At 27.5% G+C, this 23,973-nt stretch overlaps 7 protein-coding genes across 23 annotated transcripts; 4 read left to right on the top strand and 3 right to left on the bottom strand.

Annotated features, from left to right (window-relative positions):
* The first annotated feature begins 29 nt into the window (after nucleotides 1–29).
* LOC126870884 (DCN1-like protein 5) lies at nucleotides 30–3,893 on the top strand. 5 transcript variants are annotated; one of them, XM_050629025.1, is made up of 7 exons: nucleotides 30–164; nucleotides 243–335; nucleotides 564–776; nucleotides 1,236–1,371; nucleotides 1,503–1,869; nucleotides 1,939–2,146; nucleotides 2,227–3,893. In XM_050629025.1, the coding sequence occupies exons 4-7, from the start codon at nucleotides 1,247–1,249 to the stop codon at nucleotides 2,310–2,312; spliced, it is 786 nt and encodes a 261-aa protein (XP_050484982.1). In that variant the 5' UTR covers nucleotides 30–164; nucleotides 243–335; nucleotides 564–776; nucleotides 1,236–1,246; the 3' UTR covers nucleotides 2,313–3,893. The 5 variants fall into 5 exon arrangements, with proteins under 5 accessions (XP_050484982.1, XP_050484981.1, XP_050484984.1 ...); XM_050629024.1 differs by having other exon boundaries at nucleotides 416–776; XM_050629026.1 differs by adding an exon at nucleotides 416–475 and having other exon boundaries at nucleotides 110–335.
* A 502-nt stretch (nucleotides 3,894–4,395) lies between these two features.
* Nucleotides 4,396–9,309, top strand: LOC126870864 (protein unc-45 homolog B). 3 transcript variants are annotated; one of them, XR_007691459.1, is made up of 6 exons: nucleotides 4,396–4,694; nucleotides 4,918–5,349; nucleotides 5,486–5,815; nucleotides 5,905–6,345; nucleotides 6,443–8,217; nucleotides 9,095–9,309. XR_007691459.1 is itself a non-coding variant. In XM_050628962.1 (5 exons), the coding sequence occupies exons 2-5, from the start codon at nucleotides 4,927–4,929 to the stop codon at nucleotides 8,069–8,071; spliced, it is 2,823 nt and encodes a 940-aa protein (XP_050484919.1). In that variant the 5' UTR covers nucleotides 4,396–4,694; nucleotides 4,918–4,926; the 3' UTR covers nucleotides 8,072–8,791. The 3 variants fall into 3 exon arrangements, 1 of the variants encoding a protein (XP_050484919.1); XR_007691458.1 differs by lacking the exon at nucleotides 9,095–9,309 and adding an exon at nucleotides 8,513–8,791; XM_050628962.1 differs by lacking the exon at nucleotides 9,095–9,309 and having other exon boundaries at nucleotides 6,443–8,791.
* LOC126870875 (cell division cycle 7-related protein kinase-like) lies at nucleotides 8,238–10,832 on the bottom strand. 7 transcript variants are annotated; one of them, XM_050628988.1, is made up of 9 exons: nucleotides 10,742–10,832; nucleotides 10,304–10,497; nucleotides 10,023–10,230; nucleotides 9,855–9,948; nucleotides 9,617–9,759; nucleotides 9,441–9,555; nucleotides 9,032–9,362; nucleotides 8,793–8,911; nucleotides 8,238–8,665 (listed from the first exon to the last, which is right to left on the bottom strand). In XM_050628988.1, exons 2-9 carry the CDS (start codon nucleotides 10,341–10,343, stop codon nucleotides 8,543–8,545), a joined length of 1,173 nt encoding a protein of 390 aa, XP_050484945.1. In that variant the 5' UTR covers nucleotides 10,344–10,497; nucleotides 10,742–10,832; the 3' UTR covers nucleotides 8,238–8,542. The 7 variants fall into 7 exon arrangements, with proteins under 7 accessions (XP_050484945.1, XP_050484944.1, XP_050484943.1 ...); XM_050628987.1 differs by having other exon boundaries at nucleotides 9,032–9,555; XM_050628986.1 differs by having other exon boundaries at nucleotides 8,793–9,362.
* Nucleotides 10,833–10,854: 22 nt separating this feature from the next.
* LOC126870886 (mitochondrial import inner membrane translocase subunit Tim22) lies at nucleotides 10,855–12,201 on the top strand. 2 transcript variants are annotated; one of them, XM_050629033.1, is made up of 5 exons: nucleotides 10,855–11,049; nucleotides 11,161–11,476; nucleotides 11,549–11,733; nucleotides 11,817–11,889; nucleotides 11,958–12,201. In XM_050629033.1, exons 2-5 carry the CDS (start codon nucleotides 11,233–11,235, stop codon nucleotides 12,038–12,040), a joined length of 585 nt encoding a protein of 194 aa, XP_050484990.1. In that variant the 5' UTR covers nucleotides 10,855–11,049; nucleotides 11,161–11,232; the 3' UTR covers nucleotides 12,041–12,201. The 2 variants fall into 2 exon arrangements, with proteins under 2 accessions (XP_050484990.1, XP_050484988.1); XM_050629031.1 differs by having other exon boundaries at nucleotides 11,133–11,476.
* Nucleotides 12,202–13,090: 889 nt separating this feature from the next.
* On the bottom strand, nucleotides 13,091–15,251 carry LOC126870880 (septin-1). Its single transcript, XM_050629010.1, has 6 exons — nucleotides 14,823–15,251; nucleotides 14,466–14,658; nucleotides 14,123–14,381; nucleotides 13,678–14,043; nucleotides 13,494–13,598; nucleotides 13,091–13,423 (listed from the first exon to the last, which is right to left on the bottom strand). The coding sequence occupies exons 1-6, from the start codon at nucleotides 14,844–14,846 to the stop codon at nucleotides 13,291–13,293; spliced, it is 1,080 nt and encodes a 359-aa protein (XP_050484967.1). The 5' UTR covers nucleotides 14,847–15,251; the 3' UTR covers nucleotides 13,091–13,290.
* Nucleotides 15,252–15,558: 307 nt separating this feature from the next.
* On the bottom strand, nucleotides 15,559–18,833 carry LOC126870883 (eukaryotic translation initiation factor 4H-like). 4 transcript variants are annotated; one of them, XM_050629020.1, is made up of 6 exons: nucleotides 18,696–18,833; nucleotides 17,839–18,009; nucleotides 17,490–17,740; nucleotides 17,205–17,252; nucleotides 17,016–17,144; nucleotides 15,559–16,938 (listed from the first exon to the last, which is right to left on the bottom strand). In XM_050629020.1, exons 1-6 carry the CDS (start codon nucleotides 18,725–18,727, stop codon nucleotides 16,793–16,795), a joined length of 777 nt encoding a protein of 258 aa, XP_050484977.1. In that variant the 5' UTR covers nucleotides 18,728–18,833; the 3' UTR covers nucleotides 15,559–16,792. The 4 variants fall into 4 exon arrangements, with proteins under 4 accessions (XP_050484977.1, XP_050484978.1, XP_050484975.1 ...); XM_050629021.1 differs by having other exon boundaries at nucleotides 17,523–17,740; XM_050629018.1 differs by having other exon boundaries at nucleotides 17,016–17,252.
* Nucleotides 18,834–19,134: 301 nt separating this feature from the next.
* On the top strand, nucleotides 19,135–23,881 carry LOC126870861 (myb-binding protein 1A). The gene is made up of 10 exons (XM_050628946.1): nucleotides 19,135–19,443; nucleotides 19,548–19,745; nucleotides 19,817–20,215; nucleotides 20,292–20,878; nucleotides 20,982–21,094; nucleotides 21,179–21,702; nucleotides 21,770–22,420; nucleotides 22,507–22,755; nucleotides 22,831–23,264; nucleotides 23,348–23,881. Exons 1-10 carry the CDS (start codon nucleotides 19,267–19,269, stop codon nucleotides 23,766–23,768), a joined length of 3,753 nt encoding a protein of 1,250 aa, XP_050484903.1. The 5' UTR covers nucleotides 19,135–19,266; the 3' UTR covers nucleotides 23,769–23,881.
* Nucleotides 23,882–23,973: the final 92 nt, after the last annotated feature.

The raw sequence follows: 23,973 nt of genomic DNA, 5'->3' as shown, positions 1-23,973 counted from the left end.
ATGATGAAACATCAATATTCATTTTTATTCCATAATTATTCATGCTAGTGGGAAATAAATTCTACATTTGGTATCCCTGCGAAAAGGCATGCTGTCTCAAAACGGCAATAAAATGAAATAAAGCTGAGCTGCAAAAAAATTTTATTTAACCGTACAGCGTTTAGGTAGTACAAAATATCCAAATTAATAAATTACTTAAATATTTGATGACGCTGGCACTATGTTTGATATTATTTTTATAGACTAAACTACAAAGCAAGTTTTATATTGATGTTGACTTTTGACTCTGAGAAATACATTTCTGGTACAATTGTTCTAGTGGTTCATTCAACAAGGTAGGGAGGGTCTTTTCAATTTATTATACATTTATATATTTCGTTATAATGTGATAATCATTGATTCATCTTTCTGCAAGCATTTGGTATTACGATACGACTCATGTCGCAGCAGAAAATAATTTGCATATATAAGCTCTGTAACTATTTAACTGGATACTTCTTTTTCTACATTAAAAACATAATTCAAGATTAGTGTGTCTGAAAATATATATTAATAACTCTTAGGTATTTATTTGCAACATCACATGTACAAAGCGGTTAAAGCTAAAGTAAAAAACATTGAAAATTACGATATACTGCAATTAATTGCCGAACCTAACCTCAAACTCGATCTTTTAAGACTGAAAGGAAATGTCAGTTTAGCCAGTATAAACCAGCTATATTACGGATCCTTTAAATCTTCTTAATCTTTTATATTACTTACATTGTTGCTGCGTGGTAAGTAATTTATTTATACTACTTCTTTTTATACTATTTCAATATATAGACAAATTAGTTATATGCCTCTTTTGATATTGACTTATTGTTGTTTTGTCAATTCATATTTTTTATTCTCTTAATGAAGGAAAATTGAGAGTATCTTTATAAATATATATATTACATATTTAGTTACTGAATTAAAAAATCAAAATTTATATAAATTAGATATAACAGTCTATTGTAATTAATGTCAGTTAAAAATATTTATAAATTATTAATATGTTATTAAGAGTTTCATTAATAATATATTTACTTTTGAGAATTATATACATATTCATTATATTAGGAATTTTAATATACTAGTTATTACATATTAATTAATAGGTAAGGACTGTGTATAATAAGTAAATAAATATATCAATTAGCTAATTGTTATATTTTATGGTAATTCATGTAAACGTTAAATTATTTTTTTAGTTAAAAGAGGGATGCCACGCAGCAAGCGTAGAGCGCCCTCTAGCACAAATCATCATACGCCTATTGAAATGTCACCTAGTGCTCATGAAGAGGGTATATCGAGGCATCCTTCAAAAAGACTTAGACATACATCTAGGTAAATTGTGTTAAAACAAATTTAAACTTATGTTATATGTATAAACCAATAACGATTTGAAGTTAAACTTTATAACTGTGTCACATTGTTGGATCCTTTTATGTTAAATACAATAAACATGTTACTTCCAGTGCAAGACGTTATTCAAAAACAGAAGATGTTCCAACTGCTTCATCTTTTTCCCAAAAACGTTGTATCACATGGTTTAGAGAATATACAACACCTGATGATTCAGATACTCTTGGGCCTGAAGGGATGGAAAAGTTTTGTGAGGATATTGGTGTAGAACCTGAAAATGTAGTAATGCTTGTTCTTGCATATAAAATGAATGCCCGACAAATGGGTTTCTTTACACTAAGCGAATGGTTAAAAGGTCTTTCGGACTTACAGTGTGATTCTATTAGTAAAATACAACAGAAACTTGAGTACCTAAGGAATCAATTAAATGATCCACATACATTTAAGGGAATATACAGATATGCTTATGATTTTGCTAGAGTAAGCATTATATTTTGTATGTATTAAAACTTTTGCAGACATGTATATGTATTATACACCATATTTTAGGACAAAGATCAAAGAAGTATGGATATGGAAACAGCAAGAGTTATGTTACAATTACTTTTGGGAAAACATTGGCCATTGTTTACACAATTTGCTCAGTTCCTAGATCAATCGAAGTACAAAGTGATCAATAAAGATCAGTGGTGCAACATTTTAGAATTTTCTCGTACAATCAATCATGATTTAGCTAATTATGATTTAGATGGAGCATGTGCGTAATCGCATAATGTCACTGACAAATATATTTTAATTATGTGCATACTTTACATTTAGTGCATGCATTTTTTACAGGGCCAGTAATGCTTGATGAATTTGTTGAATGGTTAAAAATACAACGTGGTGAAGAAGCATCTTCAACAGAAGCTAGGGGCAGCTGAAACATTCAATAATAATAGTCTACTAAAATAAAAAGAACTCATCTTTTCTATCACCATATTTTGTTAATAACGAAATTTCTGTTTCTATCATAACCTCGCAACATTTCAATTATCATCATTCGTACTACCTTTTTTATTAATCAATGATAATGTAAGTAGTCTATCTTAATATGATTTTACATGGTTCTAAGTGGACTCTGGTTACAAATTTTCTAGATTATTCTTAATTACTTATCACCATTCATTGCTAGTCCAAGGTTCGTCGCGGAAATTCTTGTGATTAAAAATAAATATATTTTCATATAAGATTTACTTGTGCAATTTATAAAATATAATTTCTATTATAAAATGGAAAAAGTAGAACACAGTGTATATTACCTATATAACTAAGCTTTGTATAAAAGAGATAAATTTTCTATTGCAGTTTTCAATCTTATTTTCATAAATTAATAAAATTGTAATAGCTTTATATTTTAGATATTAATAAGTATAACGAATTTTTATTTTGATTTACTATAAGTTATACAGTATAAAATTACAAGCGAAGTTATTCATAAATATATATCCAAAATTCTTTTTACAGTGTTTAAGTATGTTTCATATAAAAATGTTTACAAAATTTAGACATATGTGTATAACTATTATCACGAAATATTTAATAGTCACAAATGTTATTAAGTAGGTTCATAAATAAAATAACATGTATAGTATGTAAGTGCTATTACAATGTTTAATATCTAAAATACAATAGAACACATTGGTACATATTACTTAGCTCACATAAAATAATTCCTATACATGCCATAAATATCGATGTACATTAGAATATCGAATTTCTTATTAAATCAATATAACACTTATGAAATATTGGAATTAAATTTATTTCGAAATATTCGGTAAGATAATACACTATTATGTTTTTATTCAATGCAAGAAATTTAAACAGGATTGAGTATATCTTTCTAATAAAAATCAAGTATATGTATATTTTTAATCGGTTTTCTATAATTACCAGAGGTACAGTACGATCTTTTTTAAATATGTTTCTTGTCATAAAAATTTTTGCGACAACTAAAATGGATTAAATGTATGGTGATTGTTCAAATAATTTGTATTATATTTTAGCTCAATCAATTGCCAATTTTTATTAGATTTAATCGCGAGTAGTTGGACATACATCGTGATTCTGAATTTTATTTAATAAACAAATTTGTCTAGTAATAATAACATAGGAAATTATTGCGGTAATATTATAAATTAGTTCAATTATTACATCAAAGTTGCTTAATTATGTGTATGTGTATATTTTTTCCTGCATGAGCACTTCTATTACAACTAATGTTATCATTAATGATATAATATAAAATTAAATTTAAAATTCCGCTCATAACTTCCAAATTAATAGTAATCTTAATTCACAAATGAAAAAGTATCTAATGGAAAATTATAAACCCATACATCATAATGAAGAAATTAGAAACAAGAATTAAAAATCATCGTATATCGCTGCAATACAATTGCGATGTGGAGAATGTAATGTAATGACGAAGGTAAAATAAATAAAATACTTTTTTCAATAAATGTATATTTTCTTTATTTAAATAATGATGTTCTTTTTCTTTCTCTATCTCTCTCCGTGTGTATGTGTGTATTTCTCCATCCACACATTATAGTTTTTGAATATAATCAATTGTCTTAGATTTTAAACCTAAGTTAGTCTTCAATCCTAAATATAAAATTTAGGATTATAACCGATAAATAGATAGCTAGTGGTAATAATGTTAATGATGTTCTCTAATTGTTATATAAAAGTCTAAAATTATACTTTTCAATTTCTACATAAACAATTTCATATATCTAGTGAATGTATCAATGCTTTTATAATGTTAAGTGCTAGTGTCTAGCGTATTTAAAAAACGCGCCAATATTTATAAGCGCACATACATATTTATATATATTTGTACATACATGCTACACGTATTTGTATTTCAATTCAAATAGAAAATATGAAGTATTATAAACAAACATTGATGATTTAATACATTTAAACATGTTTTATATAGATATAATTTTTCATTTTTGTAAAAAGAAAATTCAATTAATATAGCAAAGATGTAGGTAGCATGATAACATTACTAACGGGTTTAAAAATTATTTTAACCCGGCAGTTTTATTTTTATTCGATCGTGGGACGAACACAGTTTAAAATAAACATGCAATAGTCTAGTGACGTCTGGATAGATCTGTTCCCTTTTTAATACGATGCAGAAGCAGTGCCAGTCTCAGTATTGCATTAGACTTTCAAAAGAGATATCGGCAACCAAACTTTTAACATTTAAATTTCTAATATTTCAAAGAAAATCATATAATATTTAGTTCTTGGTACGTATTATAGTGTTTTACATATGTGTGTATCGGTATTATTCATAATTTCTTCTTGACATAGCAATTGTGTATTAAGTATTATTTATTTAAAATTTAAACGTATGCTATGTAAATAATATACTATAATTTATTTAAATAATTGTTATGTTAAACTGTTTTATAACATGGACATTTTTCTGAAGCAATGTATAATTAATCTTTTTTATTAAAAAACGTTTAGTTAAACAACATGACAAAAACAACAAATTTGACTGCACATGAATGGAAGGAGGAGGGCAATGTGGAATTCAATAAAGGAAATTGGTCAGAAGCTTTAAGTTGTTATACAAATGCATTGAAACTTACAAATGAAGATAATTCAGAGAAAGCTATATATTATAAGAATCGTGCTGCTACATATTTAAAACAAGAAGAATATAATAAAGCAATTGAAGATTGTGATGAAGCTCTTAAAATATCTCCAAATGATCCAAAAGCATTGTTTCGTCGATGTCAAGCATTAGAAGCATTGGAAAGATACGAAGAAGCATATCGTGATGCAAGATACATTATTTCTGCAGATCCTGGCAATAAAGCAATTCAACCTATTGCTGCAAAGTTACATGAAATTGTCCAAGAAAGATATAGACAAAATTCTCGTGTTAGTGTAAAGGTTTGTATATTAGCATTCATTATATAACATGATAGATCAATTACAAAGTGTATTTTAAAACTTTTGCATAGTTGAAACTATAAAAATATCTTTTTCTATAATACACAAACCAGTACATGAATATGTTCTTTTAAAGGTATCACAAATGATAGATATAGCTTTCGAAATAAAAGGAGATAGTGAAAAACGAGAAACAGCAATGAACAATTTACTTGTTCTTGCTCGGGAAAGAGCAGGAGCAGAAATAATGTTTAATGATGGAGTAATCTCTAAAATAATAAAGATGCTTAAACTTGAGAAAAGTGAGGAAATAATAACAATTGGTGTTCGAATTATTGCAGAATTATGTAAAGATAACATTAATAGAACTGAAACTATTATAAAGCAAATTGGTATACCTTGGTGTTTAGAGATGATCAACAGTATAATTGCAGAAAGAGTAAATGCTGCTCAATATTGCTTACAGGCTAGTAAATTTAATAAATATGAAAAATTGTTATTTTCAATGTTAAAATGTATGTTCATTTTAATATCTTTTTAAAATTATGTTTGCAGACAATACTAAACACATATAGTGGAATGACTAACAAACCAGATTCAAAACCAAACAAAGAATTGTGTGATAAATACAACAAGGAGATAGATACTATTTTATCTTGTTTACTGTACAGTGTAACAAGCAGAACAATTTCTGGACTAGCTAGAGATGCAATTATAGAACTTATTATGCGTAACATCCACTATACTACATTAAATTGGGCAGAACGATTAGTTGAACTTCATGGTTTAAAACGTTTAATGGAAGTAGCTAGTGAGCTTGAAGAATATAAATATGAATCCTCAATGCACATTACATCATCTACTAGAACTATAACAAGTGTGTGCTTGGCAAGAATTTATGAAAATATGTATTATGATGCAGCAAAGGAAAAATTTAGAAATGCTATTGATGAATATATAAAAGATAAACTACTAACACCAGATATAGAATCTAAGGTAAATAATATATTTGTTTAATCTTTGGTGAAAGCTATATTATGAAAAATATAAATATATAACATATTTATTCATGTCATATTATTCTTTTAAACAGGTTCGTGTTGTAGTTGCAATAACAACTTTATTGCTTGGTCCACTAGATGTTGGAAATACAATAATTGCTAAGGGAGGTATTTTAGAAATGATACTTGTTATGGCAGGAACAGAAGATCTATTACAACAAAAAGTTGCTTGCGAATGTATTATTGCCGCTGCATCCAAAAAAGACAAAGCTACCACAATTATCAATCAAGGCGTGAATATATTAAAGAAGTTGTACCAATCTAAAGATGATTCTATTAGAGTACGTGCTTTAGTAGGATTGTGTAAATTAGGTAGTTCAGGTGGTACAGATGCTACAATAAGACCATTTGCTGATGGAGCAACGAAAAAATTGGCTGAAGCTTGTAGAAGGTTTTTAATTAATCCTAAAAAACAAAAAGATATGAGAAAATGGGCAGTGGAAGGATTATCATATCTTACTTTTGATGCTGAAGTCAAAGAAAAATTAATTGAAGATGTGCAAGCAGTTCAAGCAATGATAGAACTGGCCAAAACTGGAGATCAGTCTGTAATTTATGGCGTCGTTACTACATTAGTGAATTTATGTAATGCATATGATAAACAAGAACTTATACCAGAAATGATTGAATTAGCGAAATTTGCAAAACATCATATACCAGAAGAACATGAGTTAGATGATATAGATTTTGTAAATAAAAGAGTAATTGCATTAGCTAACGCCGGTGTAACATATGCATTAGTCGCACTTTCTAAAACAGAAAGCCAAAATAGCAAAGAACTAATAGCACGTGTATTTAATGCAATTTGTAGTCAACCGGATGTACGAGGAATTGTTGTTCAACAAGGTGGAGGAAAAGCACTTTTACCATTAGCTCTAGATGGCACAGATAAAGGAAAAAAACAAGCATCACAAGCTCTCGCGCGATTAGGAATTACAATAAATCCAGAAGTTGCATTTCCTGGACAAAGAATAATGGAGGTAGTTCGACCATTTTTAAATCTTTTAAATCCAGAATGCTCTGCACTTGAAAACTTTGAAGCTTTAATGGCCTTATGCAACTTAGCTGGTGTTAATGATAGTATTCGAAAACGAATTTTAAAAGAAGGAGGCTTCCAAAAAGTTGAAGCTTATATGTATGAAGATCATGAAATGTTAAAACGTGCATCCACGCAGGTTATAAATAATTTAATGATGTGTGAAGACACTATTAAGTATTATGAACAAGAAAACGATAGAGTTAAATATCTAGTCATTCTTTGTGAAGATGAAGATGTAGATACAAGCATGGCGGCAGCAGGGGCCTTAGCAATGTTAACATCAGTTAGCATAAAGTCTTGCATAAAAATATTTGATTCAAAGGATTGGTTAGAATCACTACATTATTTACTTGCTAATCCAAATTCTGATTTACAACATAGGGGGATTATAATAGTTTTAAATATGATGAAAAGTACAAAAGATGTAGCAAGTAGAATGATTGAAACTGATGTAATGGAAATTTTAATGGCTTTGACAAAGAGTGACACAGTGGAAAACAAAAAAATTAAAGAATTAGCAGCTAAAGCATTAGAAGCTGCCGCAGAATGGAAACTTATTAGGAAGAGTGAAAATGAAGAACAAGTACCGCAAAATACAAATAATTTGGAAAATATTGAATAAATATATACAGTATGCACTTAACTTAATTTTGGTGTGTAAAGAATATCTAATAATGAATATTTATCATAATACCACAAAGTGCCTAAAGAAAGATTATCAATTTCATCTTTCATAGCAAACAACACAATAAAATATTTAAGTAATACGTAAGTATTTTTAGACATAGTTAAATTGTAAAAATATTGCATTTATTAATATTCTAATATTATACATATAATATAATTATATAAAAAATATAAAACTATTTATTTAATGCCTAAAAATCTAAATTATTTAATTTAATATAAATAATAATATACTATATATTTGTATACATTTATGTATATGTACAAGTTTCATAGTGTGCAATATTTTCAGTATAACATTAAATGTAGTATTATTTAGCTATTCTTATGATATTGACTGACTTATAATATACTGTTTTACATCTGCCAAAAATAGATTCAAAAATTTTTAAGATGAAAATATACACTATAATTTAAAAAATGGATGATTTAAAGCTTGATCTGCAGTAAGACGTGTTTTATAATCTAAATCCAATAACCTTAGTAAAAGATGATAAGCTTCTTTTGGAAACTGAGTGTCCAATGATACCTTAAAATATAAATATTATTTAACATAAAATCTTTAGTACATTACATTACATATTATTTAAAAACAAAAATGTTATACTTAAATTCTTAATTATATTTATGAATAAATGTTAAATTATAGAAGATACCTTTTCACATGTGTTATGATCTTTATTATTTAATAAACCTTTATTTCTTTTTTGTAATTTCTGACATAAAGATACAATATCAACCCCTGGTATATCTTCACTAAAGATAACTTTTTTTCCTGAATTGTCAAAGAAAGGTTTAAAATATATAAAGTAAGCAAAATGATAAATTAGAACAAACCAAAGAAAGTAAAAGACTACAATATAAATTGTATTTAAAAAAATGATTTTTTTCAAACCTAATTTGCGTGCACACTGTTGCATTTTATTTGATCCAAATATAGTTGTTATTTCTGCTAAAGCTGTACAATCATCTGGTGAAAGAAAAAATGGTTGAGTACCACTAAGAATACAGAGCATCATTACTCCACTTGCCCAAATATCAATTGCTGGTGTTTGTGAAGGATGCTTTAGTAAAACTTCCGGAGCACGGAAACCTGGTGTACCAGCTCTTGGGGCTGTCTGTTCTGGTCTTGATATACATAATGAACAAACTTTTGCTTTACCAAAGCAGTAACACTTCTCTTCTGTACCTTTCCTTCTTCTATCGAGAGAAAGATTTAAACTGTTCTGTAAAAATATTAGAGAGTAACAACATACGTTTTTTAAAGAAAATTCTTCTACAATTGTAAATAATTGATACATTACTTCATCCGTTCTTTTCCTTTTAACAACTTGTGTTTCAGAATTAAGTAATTTAAGATTGTTAGATTTTTTCTCTGCTATATATTCTTGTGCTAATCCAAAATCAACTAACAAGTATCTATTAAGAAATACAAAATTGAGATAATATATTCATATGAATATAATTTATGCTGTTATACCTTTTGTTGCATCTATCATATAAAAAATTACTGGGTTTGACATCTCTATGTATAATATTAAATTTATGAACCCTTCTTAATGCAGTTAATAATGCAATCATATAATCTTTTGTTTCCTGTACAGTCATATCTTGTACATATTCCTATTTAATATTATTAAATTTTAAGATTATTAAATTCTTATTTATAATATTATGAAATTAAGATTAATTGAGATATAAGAAGTCAAGTATTTTACCGAAAATTTATCATGCCTCATATATGGCATTACAAATATTACTGTTTCAAAATTTCGTAAACATAATTCTAATCCAACTACATAATCTTTTCCTCTGAAAAAGAAATTATAAATATATATTTATATACATATTGTTTGCATTTTAATCAAGCTTAAAATATCAATTACCCTATCTGTTGCATACATTGTAATTCTCGTTCAATTTTTTCAGGATGTCTAGTAGGAACTAAATGTTTCAATGCAAATTTTTTAGAGCCATCAGATAGTTTTAAAGTAGCTAAGTACACAGAACTGAAAGTTCCTTCTCCAACTTTTCCATGTACATGAAATAAATCTTTTATTAGTGGAATTGTATTTTTAACAGCAACATTATTTTCTGAAATTGTATATTGTTAAGTTTTGATTTTTTTCTAGAATTTCAACAAATTTTTGTAAATAAAATCTTTTACCATCATCATTATCTTCTTCCATTTGAGTTTTTTCTTCCATGACTTCAATATATCATTTAGTTTACTTAATCGAATAATCAAACAATTATTTTAAAATTACTTAGTGTAAGAAATTAATAATTTCACCATTTAACATTAAGAATTTAGCTGTCACGTGTATGATAACCTATTAAATATTAGACATTGGCGCCATTCTAAATATTGAAACATGCACATATTAATGGTGTTTAAATAATAAAGTAAAATATCACATTAATAAAAAATGTATAGATTTAGAATCTAATTATTGTATAATGATAGTAATTATTGTATAATGATGAATTTTTAGTAAAATCTAAATTTTTATAATTGCGATAAATATTATTTGCAATTTTATTTCTCAAATAAGTTTTTACGCTTAATATGTAAAAATGTAATAATTATTTCAAATTTATATACCTATGCAGATTTATAATGTGTATAAATTTCTTCCAAAGTACATATTTTTTAGAATTAACACTTTTAGGTAATATATGTATATACATACTTAGAAATTTTTATGTGTATATATATGTACCAAGCAGCAAGCTGGTGTATTTATCGTTACAAAAAATTTCGGTTATATTTATTATTCTAAATGTAATATTGTTATATATAGTTAAACAGCAATAATAATTAATATTTTGAAAATATAAAAATTATTTTTTAATACATTTTAATACATAATTTAAAAAGAACTTTCTAAGTTCTTTTAAATAGAGGTTAAGGTAAGAAACATATTAATATTTTGATTGAATTGTATTAATATATTTCTATTTTGATTATATTTATATAAAGTTTTTTATTATAGGTTGCATAAATATAGAATTATTTTGCAGTTTAAAGATATAGAATTGAATTCAAAACAACTGGGACATTTCCTAATCTATCTGTTATAAGAAGTAAGAAATATGGAGAAAAATATGTTTAATATCAATTCATCCAAATCATCATCACAGTCATTAGAAATAAGTGAAAACAGAATGGGAAATGACATGAATTTGGATAACATAGCGCTTTATCTTATTGGTACTAAAGAAAGGTTTAGAGAAAATATTATAATTCCAAGAACTGTGGGACCTGTACAACTTAAAACTGATCTTCAAGGAGTAATGGACAGTTGCATCGGGAAAAGTATTGTTTCTTCTATTATAGGTATATTTATATTGTATACTATAAAATAACTATTATTTATATCAGTATAATTAAAAAAAATTAGATTCGTAGGGTATGGCATAGGAGCTGCAATGGGTTTATTCACATTTAGTTTATTTCCAAGTGCGGCAAGCATTGAAAAACAGCAAACTGTTCGTGAAGTTTTTATAGAAATGAAAACTACAACACTAAGTCATGCAAAAAGTTTTGCTGTATTTGGTTTTGCATGTGTGGCAATTGGATGTGCGATAGAATCGGTAATAATTCTTTAAATTTAATATAAAGCTGTAGGTTAATTTACATTTATCTATTTATCATAATATTTTACAATTCCCTTTAGTATACAGGAAAATCTAATTTGAAGATTGAGGCATGTGCTGGTGGTTTAGCAGGTGGAATAACAGGTCTAAGAGGTACTATTTTATGTTAAATTTAAATATAACTTTATATATTTATACTTGAATTTAATCTTGTGTTTTAGCTGGTGCGAAAGCAGGTTTACTTGGAGCAGCAAGTGGTGCAGCATTTTTAACGGTGGCAACCTACTATATGCATAAATATTAAACAATGTTATAAGTTACAGTAGATATATATTTCTATAAAAAAAGTATAAAACACTTCGAATATGCCTGTACAATACATATAAAAAGCACAAGAACATTCTTAGTATAAAAATGCATACACATAAGTACAATAGTTAAAAAATAAAGTAAATTCACATAATACATCAGTATTCATTGTACCTACATTCTTACATATCTCCGCTTTTCAACATAATGTATTAATTGATCTTTTTTAAGATACAAATTATAAAATGAATTAAATGGCTACTAGTATATATTATTAATTAAAAATAAAATTGATGTTATTTGAACATAATACTTTACATATTGCGAATATGTATGTAAACATGTAAATCTACATTTTATATTTAACACTGTTTATCACGGCAAAAAGTAAATGCTGTAGTGTTTGCATATATTGAATGATTATTGACAATTTAATATTGGCAGTCTTAAAAATTTGTTATATAAAAAAATATACATAGAATGTTGGACGATATGCAAATTGTATACCTTTACTAATATTTTTGTCAATTGTGTAAAATATCAATCTTCATAAAATGTCATTATATATATTTATCTATACAACAAATATTACTTCTTTATTATTAAATTCACATTGTACCTCATGAATCTTCTTTACCTGTTTTAAAATGTGATTTTCTATATTTTCTATATTACTTAAAAAGACTACGTCTGCTTATCTTTATGTATTATATTATATCAATACTATATGATATTTTACCGAATATTAGCTGTATTACATTCGTTATTTCAAGAAGTACAAATTGTTTTATAATAGCTTTATTTTATAAAAGGATTATATACTATTTTTGATATTTGTATTTTAATAATTAAAATTATAAGTTGTTTTATTAAAGAAAAATATGCAAGGCACTTATTACGCATTCTGTGTTGTGTAATTATGAAATTATAGTTACTTTATCTATAATTAGCTTTCTGTACTTTGAATTTACTTTACTTGTCGATTTTGTTAACACATTCGATTTTATGTCTAGTTAATTACCCATAGTTTTCTGAATCAAAAATATTCAATAAAAAACGTATATTTCTTGATTAAGATTGTCAAAAATAAATTCTTGAAAATTGTAAATTTATGTTTAAATTGTCTTGAATAGCATTAATTAATTAATTAATTAATCATTTAATACAACTTTTTGGCACCTGTAATGGCGAAGAATTAATTTTTCTTCACACATTTGTGCAGAAAGCATATATATAATTATATAATTAAGGTTGTTGTTGTTGCATTTGCGCCTGCATTACAGCCACTAGCTCCTGCATTCGTCGTAATTCAGCTTCTTTTTCTTGTAAAATACGATCCTTCTCAGATACAGAATTGCTTCTTTCAGATTCTGCAATCCTATTAGTAAAAGGACTGAATTAAAAAGTATGGTCCAAATATTTTCTTATAATTATAACATCATATTTACGTTTGTCTCCGAGGTGGTACAGGAGCTCCTTTTGCTAGTCTTTCACTGCGATAATTTTCATAATGTACCTCTTGAGTTACTTCTTGTAAATCTTGCATATGTGTGCTATAAATATAAAAAAACAATAAATAATGAAAATTTCCTTCAACACTTATATATATCCTTTTAAATAAATACCACATACATTAACATTGTCCTTAGTTTTATAAAATCACAATGATCTGGATTTTCAACTTCTACTACACCCCATGGATACAATCGTCCACGTACTTTTCGTCCTTTTACTTCTAACAAGGTATTTGCTCCACATACAGCAAATGGAACTGCTTCTTTTAGTTGTCTAACTTGTTCTTTGTAATCTTCATCTTCATCGCTATCACAATCTGGTAAAGGATAAATCTTTATACCACTACCTTCAATTTCTTCCATAACTCGTTTTTTTAAACGCAGTACTTCTTTTTTCGTAAGTACATCAGCTTTTGCAATCACTGGCACAATATTAACTTTATTATGAAGTTGTTTCATAAATTCTATATCCAAAGGTTTTAGTCTGGTAAAGATAAAAAGATATATAAAGGCATCGATATTTTATAAAGCAATAAAAAAAGCATGTAATTAATATATCTTACCCATGTCCGAATGGAGAAATAAAATAAAAACAACAGTGTATTCTATTATCTACTATATTCCTTCTATTTAAACCACTTTCATCACGTAAAAATCTTTCAAATTGATCATCTATATATTGTATGATAGCTCTAAAACTATCTGTATTATCAATTGCATCTCCATAACCTGGGGTGTCAACAACAGTTAATCTAAGTTTGACACCTCTTTCCTCAATCTCCACAGTTGAAGCATCAAGTTTAACAGTTTGATTAGTTTTCTCTGTTTAGATTATATTAATATATTGACTATAATATATGTGAGACATATATATAGTTGAAAATATATAAACAAAGATTAATTTACCTATGGCATCAGGAATTATACGTTCTGGATATAAATCAGTAAGGAACAAACTATTTACTAATGTAGATTTTCCAAGACCAGATTCTCCAACAACCATCAATGTAAATTCAAATCCTTTTTTTACTGATTTTCTATGGACTTGATTAGGTAAATTTGCAAATCCCACATATCCAGGTGTTTCAAGACTAGCAAACTATTAAAAACAAGGTAGAAGTTGACAAATTAAAATCGTATTTCAAATGCATATTTCGTAAAAAATTTCAGATTTAGTAAATAATACAAACATCTTCTTTTTCATAATAAAAAAGTATGCGAAAATATAAAAAAAAGTTTACGTTTCAATTATATTATACCCACCGTTTTTACGCTTTCACTAGACATTTTTTCGTATTAATTCAATCTGACGGTAAGAAGACGTTAATATCGTTGCGTGCTGTCTTTAAATATTATCGAGAAGGATCAGAAACTGAATTTCAAGTTAACAGGCGCCGTATTGTGACAGAAGGCAAGATACCCGAAATATACGCACATATATCATGAATAAGATGAATAGTAGGTTATTTGAACTTAAAATTTCCTGTTTTAATTGACATCACTTTCCTATTATCTGCATGCATTGAATAAGCAAACAATATTATATTTAACAGAATTAAACACTTCTATTATAGATTCATTGAATATGAAACAAAGATATTGCACCGACTGTACAGGAAATGTTACGGTACATAGGAATATTGTATATCTGTGTTAGGAATAAGGAGGGGTACCCTTAATAAGGGAGAAGTTTAGGCGTGGCTACCGAAATAAACTTTGGTATTCCATAAAACGTACTATGATTATAATTTTGTTTTTAAGTTACAAAATTCCTTAACATAAATTAATGTTAAGTATTTAATTTTAAGTATAATAATTGATCTTAATTAATTATAATCGTATATTCGCTTAATATTTAAAAGTTATATTAAAATTGAATATTAAATTATTTAATAATACAACTTACAAAATATTAAGAATGTTATACATTATTCGCAGTTCAAATTATACATAAATTTTATTTTCTGTTTCTTAATTTTCTAAAGATACATTACACAAATACAAGGCAAACGACTACTTTATTCAGGAAATAATATCATATACAAGCATAGTTTTATATAATATTTGTCATTAATTCAAGTTTTTCTTTACTTATTATCTCATAATCATCGATACCTTCTTAAATGATCGATATTTATTACTAGCATAATTAATTAATTCGTTACACAATAGTAATGCGTAATAATCAACACATTATCCTCATACCATTCAGTGATGTATAATTTTTTCAATCACTCAAATATTTTTTATTCTTTATAAATATTTGTTATTTCACAAGCGCGTAAATAATTGCTTAATATTTTTGATCATATATGACTTTTTATATTAAACAATTATTTATAAATCATCTGAATATGCTCATACAATGATTGGTGTTAAAGTGAAACATAAAAATTATAAGGAGGGAAATGAAAAGAGGGACAATGTTTCTTGTACTCCTTCAAACAAAGATTACGAGTACGATACTATTAGAGAAGATCAGTTTTTATATGGAATCAAATGTATGTATGGTGATAGTATATATTTGTAATAGTTTGTACACATACCATCAATATTATTATAATCTGATACAAATACCCAACATGAAATTGACGTGAATATTAAAATGTACTTTCCATATCACATCATTATTCACGTGTATACACATATATATACACACATATAATTCAAGTGTTTGTGTGTGAGCGCGCACGTGTGTACATATATATATTATACATACATACATACATACATGCATATATATACATATATATATATACATATACATATATACACGCACACACACGCACACACACATATACATACATACATACATATGTCATACGAGTGACCATATGCATATATATATATATATATAATTACACATAACCAATATTACTCAGCATGCATGGTGCACACAATTTTTACTTCACATTTCCAATTTATTATTATATTTTTTTAAAACTAAGAAGTTAGTGTAAAGAGAGGGGGGCACTCGATGAAAAATTTTTATTTTTAATTAAAAACGTCAAATACGTCGAACTTAAGAATCTCATGAAATCACTTTCATTATTATTGTGGGGAAGACTCCCCTTAGGGATAAATAAAAATTATTCCAATTTCATCTCAGAAGAGATTTTCCCCATTACATTGGAGGAAATTAGAGGATCTTGATTTTTGTTTTCAAATATTTTTGTTGGGAAAGTTCCTTTCCCTGAAATTTAGGGAATCAGAAACTAATAATGATAATGTGTTTACTTGTCATCAGTATTAATTTTTTCCTCCCGAGGTTTTGCACCACCATAAATTGAGCTTGATTTACTTGATTCAGCAATTGCATTTATCGGATCTTGAATTGTTCTTGGTGCTAATACCAGACGTTTTCTTCCACTTGTATCAGCTGTAATAACAATATTAGGAATTATTTTTATCATTTTAAAGATAAAATTTCAGAAAAATATTTATATACAGACAAACCTGGAGGTGGATCTTTGTGAAATGGTTCATCATGAAATGGTTTTCGTTCAGGTCCAGCTCCACGAGGAGGTGGTCTATTGCCATATGATTTAGATGATGCATTACGTGGCCATTCTCGACTTCCACCTCCTGTATCATCATTAAACTGACTATAGTTACCCCGGTTACCCCTCATGTCCCATGTACTACCTTGTCTACCAGCATGACCTTGGCCTTGGCCTTGACCTACATAGCCTCCTGCACAGTTATTATATAAAGTTTAATTTCTAATAACAATATGCCTTTGTGTGTATATATATACTTTGAGTATATGTGTATGCATACACAATATAAGAATTTATTTTAAAACAGTTATTTAAAATAAAATTTGAAATCTTGCATTGGAACTTTAACTACTGCTGTGTCTATCAAATTAGTTTATGAAATCAAACTTAAAATATTTATGATATACGTTATGCAAAGCATAACGCTTACTAGAATACATAGATTTGCTTCCAAAATCATCACCATATCCACCACGGCCACCATCTCTCCCTCTAAAGCCTCCTCCACTACCACCGCCACTGCGACCTCTTCTGTCAAATCCACCTCCTCGATCATTTCTTTTACCCTCTGCTACATCTATTTTGATGACACTTTTATCTACTTCTACTGCTCCATCCATCTCCAATGCAGCTTCTAAGTCTGCCAACTCTTCGAATTCAACATAACAAAAGCCCTTAAACCTATAAAAACAAAATAAGATAATAAGTAAGACAGTGATAAGATAACAACTTTAACATTACAGAAGATGTATAATATAATCATATCAAAATTAACTTACCTATCAGTTTCTTTATCTTTCACCAATCTGATTCCTTTAACATTAAGTTTTTTGAAAATTTTATCAACATCTCCTTGTACAATTCCATTTGGCAAATTTCCCACAAATGCGGTATATGGTGGTTCGGTTGGCAATGGTTTTCTGCCACTTCGATATCCACCCCCATAATCTCTGCATAAAAGCAATTTACATTTATACACAGAAATTTTGTCAAATTAAATATTGTTTTATAAAAACATTTTATACACTGAATTTTGTACAAATTTTATACAATTAATATTCGTAAAAGAATGTAGCACCACTTTTACGTTTCACTACTTTTTAACCTCATTTAATAAAAAATAACATTGAACACTTCAGAATTGATACATAGTAATTTAATATTTCAAAAAATTACACAAAGTTTTGTATTCACTTTCAAGTATTAACTAAAGAATAGCAGAAGTATGTGGAATTTTATAATTCTGGCACTCATTTAGGCACTAACTTTCTTAAGCACATATTCTAACAAACTATGTAGAGTTAATTACTTTTGTGTATTGTATTAAATAGTATTTCTAAACAAATGGGTTGTGTATATCGCACGAATTCTAAGTTAACATCTTCGTTACTAATGCTATGACTAAGATAGACTATTGTTTGGCCGGCCAAAATAAAGCCGCGTGTCGAAGGTACCATATCTGCAAGGTGCTGCGCTGCACTCTAATCGAAACTCACTTAACCTTAAAATCGTAAAATTATTAAAGAACAAAAACATTTTTTTACTGGTTCGATGTAATGGTTAAATATCACCCTTGCTCTATATCGAAAAATCTCAATAACTATCGTACACGAAAGAAATTTTACCCTATACTTGCCTTAAATCTTCGTAACCACCTCGACCAGCCATATTGCATACACGAAACTGACCGGGACCGCGCGGGTCGAGTACAATACTATGTTCAAGATGGCACTTCTCTAATCACTAAAGAATTTGAAATCGTGAATCTATGCAAACTTACTTAGTTCAGGTACCGTTTCACCTATTAGTATATTTTGACAATATTTTATGAAACGATTAAGAATTTGTAGTGGGGGATACAATCGCTGCTGCTTTTAATATGAATTTGTCGACTATTAGATTATGATAAGTCCTTTTTAGAAAATAATTTATTTATGTAGTTTAGTTGCATAATATTACTAAAAAATTTTATTTATAGCAATTCGACAGTTTTAGAAAGGTACGAAATTTTTAACGAAAACGATTGACAGTCTATGTAATTAAAAAATGAAACGTAAATTTTTAATTTCATATTCTATTCATTATGTGTTTCATTTAAATAACGATTATTGCAAGATTGTTAAAATATTAATTTGTTCGACTGTTTTGATATTTTTCTCATCTAGGTACTTATTAGATTAACATAGTTCTAGTTGAACTAAAGCAAGATGGCAGACGAGACTATGCACGTGGCAGAGGTTGGTTCAAATAACTTCGAAATGGAAGATATAAGTAAAGTAGATTGTAAAATGCTTGATTGTTTTACTAAACTTATAAATGAAGTAGAATCAGAAAGAATACATGGAGGGATTGCCTTATTAAAATATTTAATTCAAAAAAATTCAGTAAGTGTTTATTTAAAGATAACCTTAAAATAAATCGTTTTTGTATAGGATGAAAAATAATCAGTGTTTTAATCGATAAATTATTTATAAATATAATGTCTTAGGAACACAATGATAGTCAAGAATTTAAATATGCTATGAAAAGGCTTATTCGAAGCCTAGGCTCTTCAAAAACGAGTTCACGTATAGGTTTTTATACGACTTTAACAGGCTTTCTAACAATGAATCCTGATACGTCTATAGAAAACTTTTTATCTATAGTAGACAATGAATTACAACCAGTAAACAGCAATAGCAAAAGTGTAAGAAAATCAATTTGTTTTATTTTATCATAGTAAGTATTTTGTATTTAGTATCAACTATATCATTTCAGGAAAATGGTGACATTTATATGGGACGCATATTGGGATATGGAGCATTAATAAGGTCTAAAATACTCTCAAAAAGCTCTAGTGCAATACAATTACAAACTATTCAAAATCTTATCAGTGCAGGCAAACAACGTAGTTATTTATCATTTGTTTCTGTTTCATTTCTTGTTGAATTTGTGAATCAAGTTGATACTAATTGTATTAAAAGATCAATTTGGCCAATTATTGAAAAAGAATTTGGCAAGCCATGGGCAGAACAAACATTAGATTCATTTTATGTTTTGTTAGTAATAAAGAATAAATGTCCATCACTTGTAAATGATAAATTTTCAAAAACACATTTTGGTACAGAACATATTGTTACTAAAGAATCCATGAATGATATAGTAAAACTACTAATGGTAAGTATAATCTATAATTTGATTTATGCACATTATTTGTAAAAGGTATATTAATTAATGCATTATTAATGCTTAGGGCTTATCCAGAATTATATCATGTCATCATCCAGTATTCAAATTATTTTGTGAGAATTTAAAATCAACTGAACTCATTATCGATTTTTGGACTCGTATAGATCAGAAATTTGCAAAGCCATCTAAAACTGATGAATATTTAGTTATACAAATCCTGAAATTGATATTGTCAAATATCGTAGATAAATCTATACTTCCGTCATTATTGTCACCAAACTATGTGCAGCATATGTTAAAAAAATGTTCTGGATCTAAAAATCATAACAAAGATGAAGTACTTCTTGGATTTAAAGAAGTCTTAAATTTGTTAATATCAGCTACAAACAGTGATGATACTAAACTAAAAATACAAATTGCTGTATTAAAGAAATTAATATTGTATCCAGGTGATTTAATGATCGAAAAAAAAACAGGTACAAAAATAATTCAAATGCTTACTGGAAATTTGAACTTAGATGGTATAAAGAAAGTATCAAAAATATACAGAGGTATAATTGAAAATACAATATCTAGGGATAAATCAAATGTCCAAGCAGAATCTTTTTGGACAAATGCTGAAAGAATTTATGCTGCTCATTTATTAACAAGGTATTTGATATTTCGAGAGGTGGCATCTAATATGTTTTATCTTTGGTGCAGTAATTTACGTATATTTCTGAATATATCTAATTTATTTATTATGTTTTACTAGATTAATAGGACATCCTAAAACGCTTATGGATAGAGAATGGAGATTAGATCAGTTGAAGTTTTTATTTACTTATGGATTATGTGAAGTGCCTAATGTTGGGATAGATCTAGCTCGTAAATATTATTTATATATTTAATATTATAATATACGCATATATTTTTCCTTGTTTCTGTAAATTGTACCCTTTTTGTTTATAGCTCAATTTAAGGAAACATTTTATCGTGCACTAGATCATAAATTACCAAGGTTGAATGATCTACGAAGTATATTAAGTGAATTAATTCATTTTGTGAATATTAATTTGAAAGAGCAAACATTGAAATTAAGGAATCCACTAACGAATGAAGTAAAAAATTCGTGGGAGAAAGTTATACATTCAATAAAAAATTTAGAAAATAATTCGAAAAAGATAGAAGCTGTACCAGTATTTCATACAATGAATTTACACATGGGTTTACAATTATTCTCAGACCCACAAATGGCAATTATGGCTATTGATGAACTACAAAGTTGTTATGAAAGAGTATTAAAACAGACTAGAAAGCATAAAACTGGTAGTAATAAAAAGCTAAATGATGAGCCAGAGTGGGTAGAAGTAGTTGTTGATTTGTTATTGTCTTTTTATTCTAAAAATAGCCATTTGTTACGATCATTAGTGGGATGTGTGTTCCCACATATTTGTTCCTATGTGACGCCAACAGCTATACATCAAATATTAGCAGTATGTAAATGTTATAAATGTAGTTAAAAAATTAGTGACTCTTATATTTCGAATTTTCTATTTCTAGGTATTAGATGTAACAAATGAGAAAGGACCACTTGTAACAAGAAATAGTTATGATAATGAAGAAGAAATTTCATCAGATGTAGAATCGGATTCTGACAGTGAAGAGGATAATAAAAGTGATGGAGAAAATACTAATGATGAAATGGAGACTTCGTCGGATAATGACTCTGATTCAAATGAAGAATCAATGAGTGAAAATGAAGATGAGACATTAACTGATAGATTACGAATGGCAGTAAGTCAAGCATTAGGTGATGTTTCTGTTCAAATGGATGATGATGATATAAATGTAGATAACATCGGCGAGGAAGAAGGAAAACGATTAGATGAATCATTAGCAGCAGCATTTAGAATTCTTCGAGAAAATCGTCAATCGCGATCCAAAAAACAAGAAAAGTCAGCCCAAGCTTTAACCCATTTCAGAATTCGAGTCATAGATTTACTAGAAACTTATTTAGAATGTGCCCCATCAATGGCAATTGTACTTGATATGTTACTTCCTCTCTTTACCTTATTAGAATATTGCATAAAAGATCCGTATCAAAAACCTCTTTATAATCGAGTTCGATCTTGTTTAAAAATATTATCAATGGTAAAAAAATTTAAAGATACAGAAAATGTTGACGAAGAATTATTAATAGTAATATTAAAGGTAATTATATAATACTTCATATCAACTTACTTGAAATTATACTTTATATCAACATATAATTAGAAAAAAAAATTGTACGTTTTAAGGCTTTAATAGAGAAAGGAGAAAGAACCACATCAATTTATCACGAAATTAGTGATAAAATTGCTGAGTGCTGTACATTCCTTGTAAGATGTGCCCAGCAAGCTATTGTATCTACAGATACAATAATTAAAATTTATCAGGAAAATTTAACAGTTTTTTTTAAAAAAAGGGATTGTATACTATCCCCTCTATTATTTAGAAGCGTATTACAGTTACAATGGGAGGGTAATTGGGAATTAGCTCCTTTACTGGTAAATTTTTGGTTTTTATTTTAGTAGATTAATTAAGTTTTAAATAATAAATAATTTTAATATTTATTTTTATAGGTTGACTTTGCGTTTGATAGTACTGTAAGGTCTTTTCGTAGAGGGTATGCTTTGGAGTTTTTAATAGTTTTTTATAGTAATAGTCGATTAGTACATTTAGATACCAGACATTCTGATGTAAGAATGAAACTGGAAAAAACATTATGTAGCTGTACTATGGCTACACTTCAAGAAATAATTAATATGCACAAAATTGAAAATGAACAAGTTGTTACATCTAATGGCACTGCAATAGGGAAAGAGGTCAGACAAAGATATATTTTTCTTCTGTTAACATTATTGCGAAGCATCTACATGCATCATTTAAAACAAGCATGGAATTGGAACGACATTGGGAATATACTCACAACATATAGAGCTCACGTATCACTTGCGAAAGATACGAAAGTAGCATACAATAGATTAGCAGTGCAGATTGGAATTCCAGTGAATATGTAAGTATACTAATTGACAAAAGTATAACGTTAATTTTATTGTTATATAAAATTAAATAATAACATTCGTTTTATTATCTTAGGTCACAGAAAAAAGCTAAAAATAAACAAAATGCTATAGTAAATGGGGAGATCAAAAATGCTACAAATAATGTAGAGCAGTTTAATAATACACAAGAAAATGGAAGTATAAAAAGCGATTCAGATATTTCTACATCACAGAGGCACGAATTCAAAAAGAAGCAAAGAAATAAAAGTAAACAGAGAGATAAACAATTATTGAAAAAGGAAGCTCGGATGTTGCGTCAAAAAGTAACGTCTGAAAGTTTTGAACCTTTTAACTTCAGTTCTTTTGTTTTTAATGACCAACCAGATAAAGATGTATCACTCTTTGAGAATGGAAATTCTCAAATTGGACAGACTAGTTCTAATTCTTCGCAAAAGAGGAAAAGTATATCAAGTGGTAATAAAGCAAAAAAAAGAAAAAGTATGCAAACTGCTTGATATATGAAGTAAAAATGAATTGTTATTTTTATATAAGCATTTATAAAAGTATGTGTTAAAGAGTCTTCTTTGTACAGCTTTAAAATATATAAATAAACCTTTTACATAAGCTATTAACGTTATATTAATGTATTAAATTATATTAATGAATAAGTTTCCTCCACATCTTTTATTGTAAATTTTCATTTCGTAAAAAATATAAATT

This window comes from Bombus huntii, chromosome 11, assembly GCF_024542735.1.
Source record: "Bombus huntii isolate Logan2020A chromosome 11, iyBomHunt1.1, whole genome shotgun sequence".
In the NCBI taxonomy this organism is placed as follows: Eukaryota; Metazoa; Arthropoda; class Insecta; order Hymenoptera; family Apidae; genus Bombus; species Bombus huntii.
The sequence above is the reverse complement of the archived record's forward strand: the minus strand, read 5'-3'. Positions and strand labels throughout refer to the sequence as shown.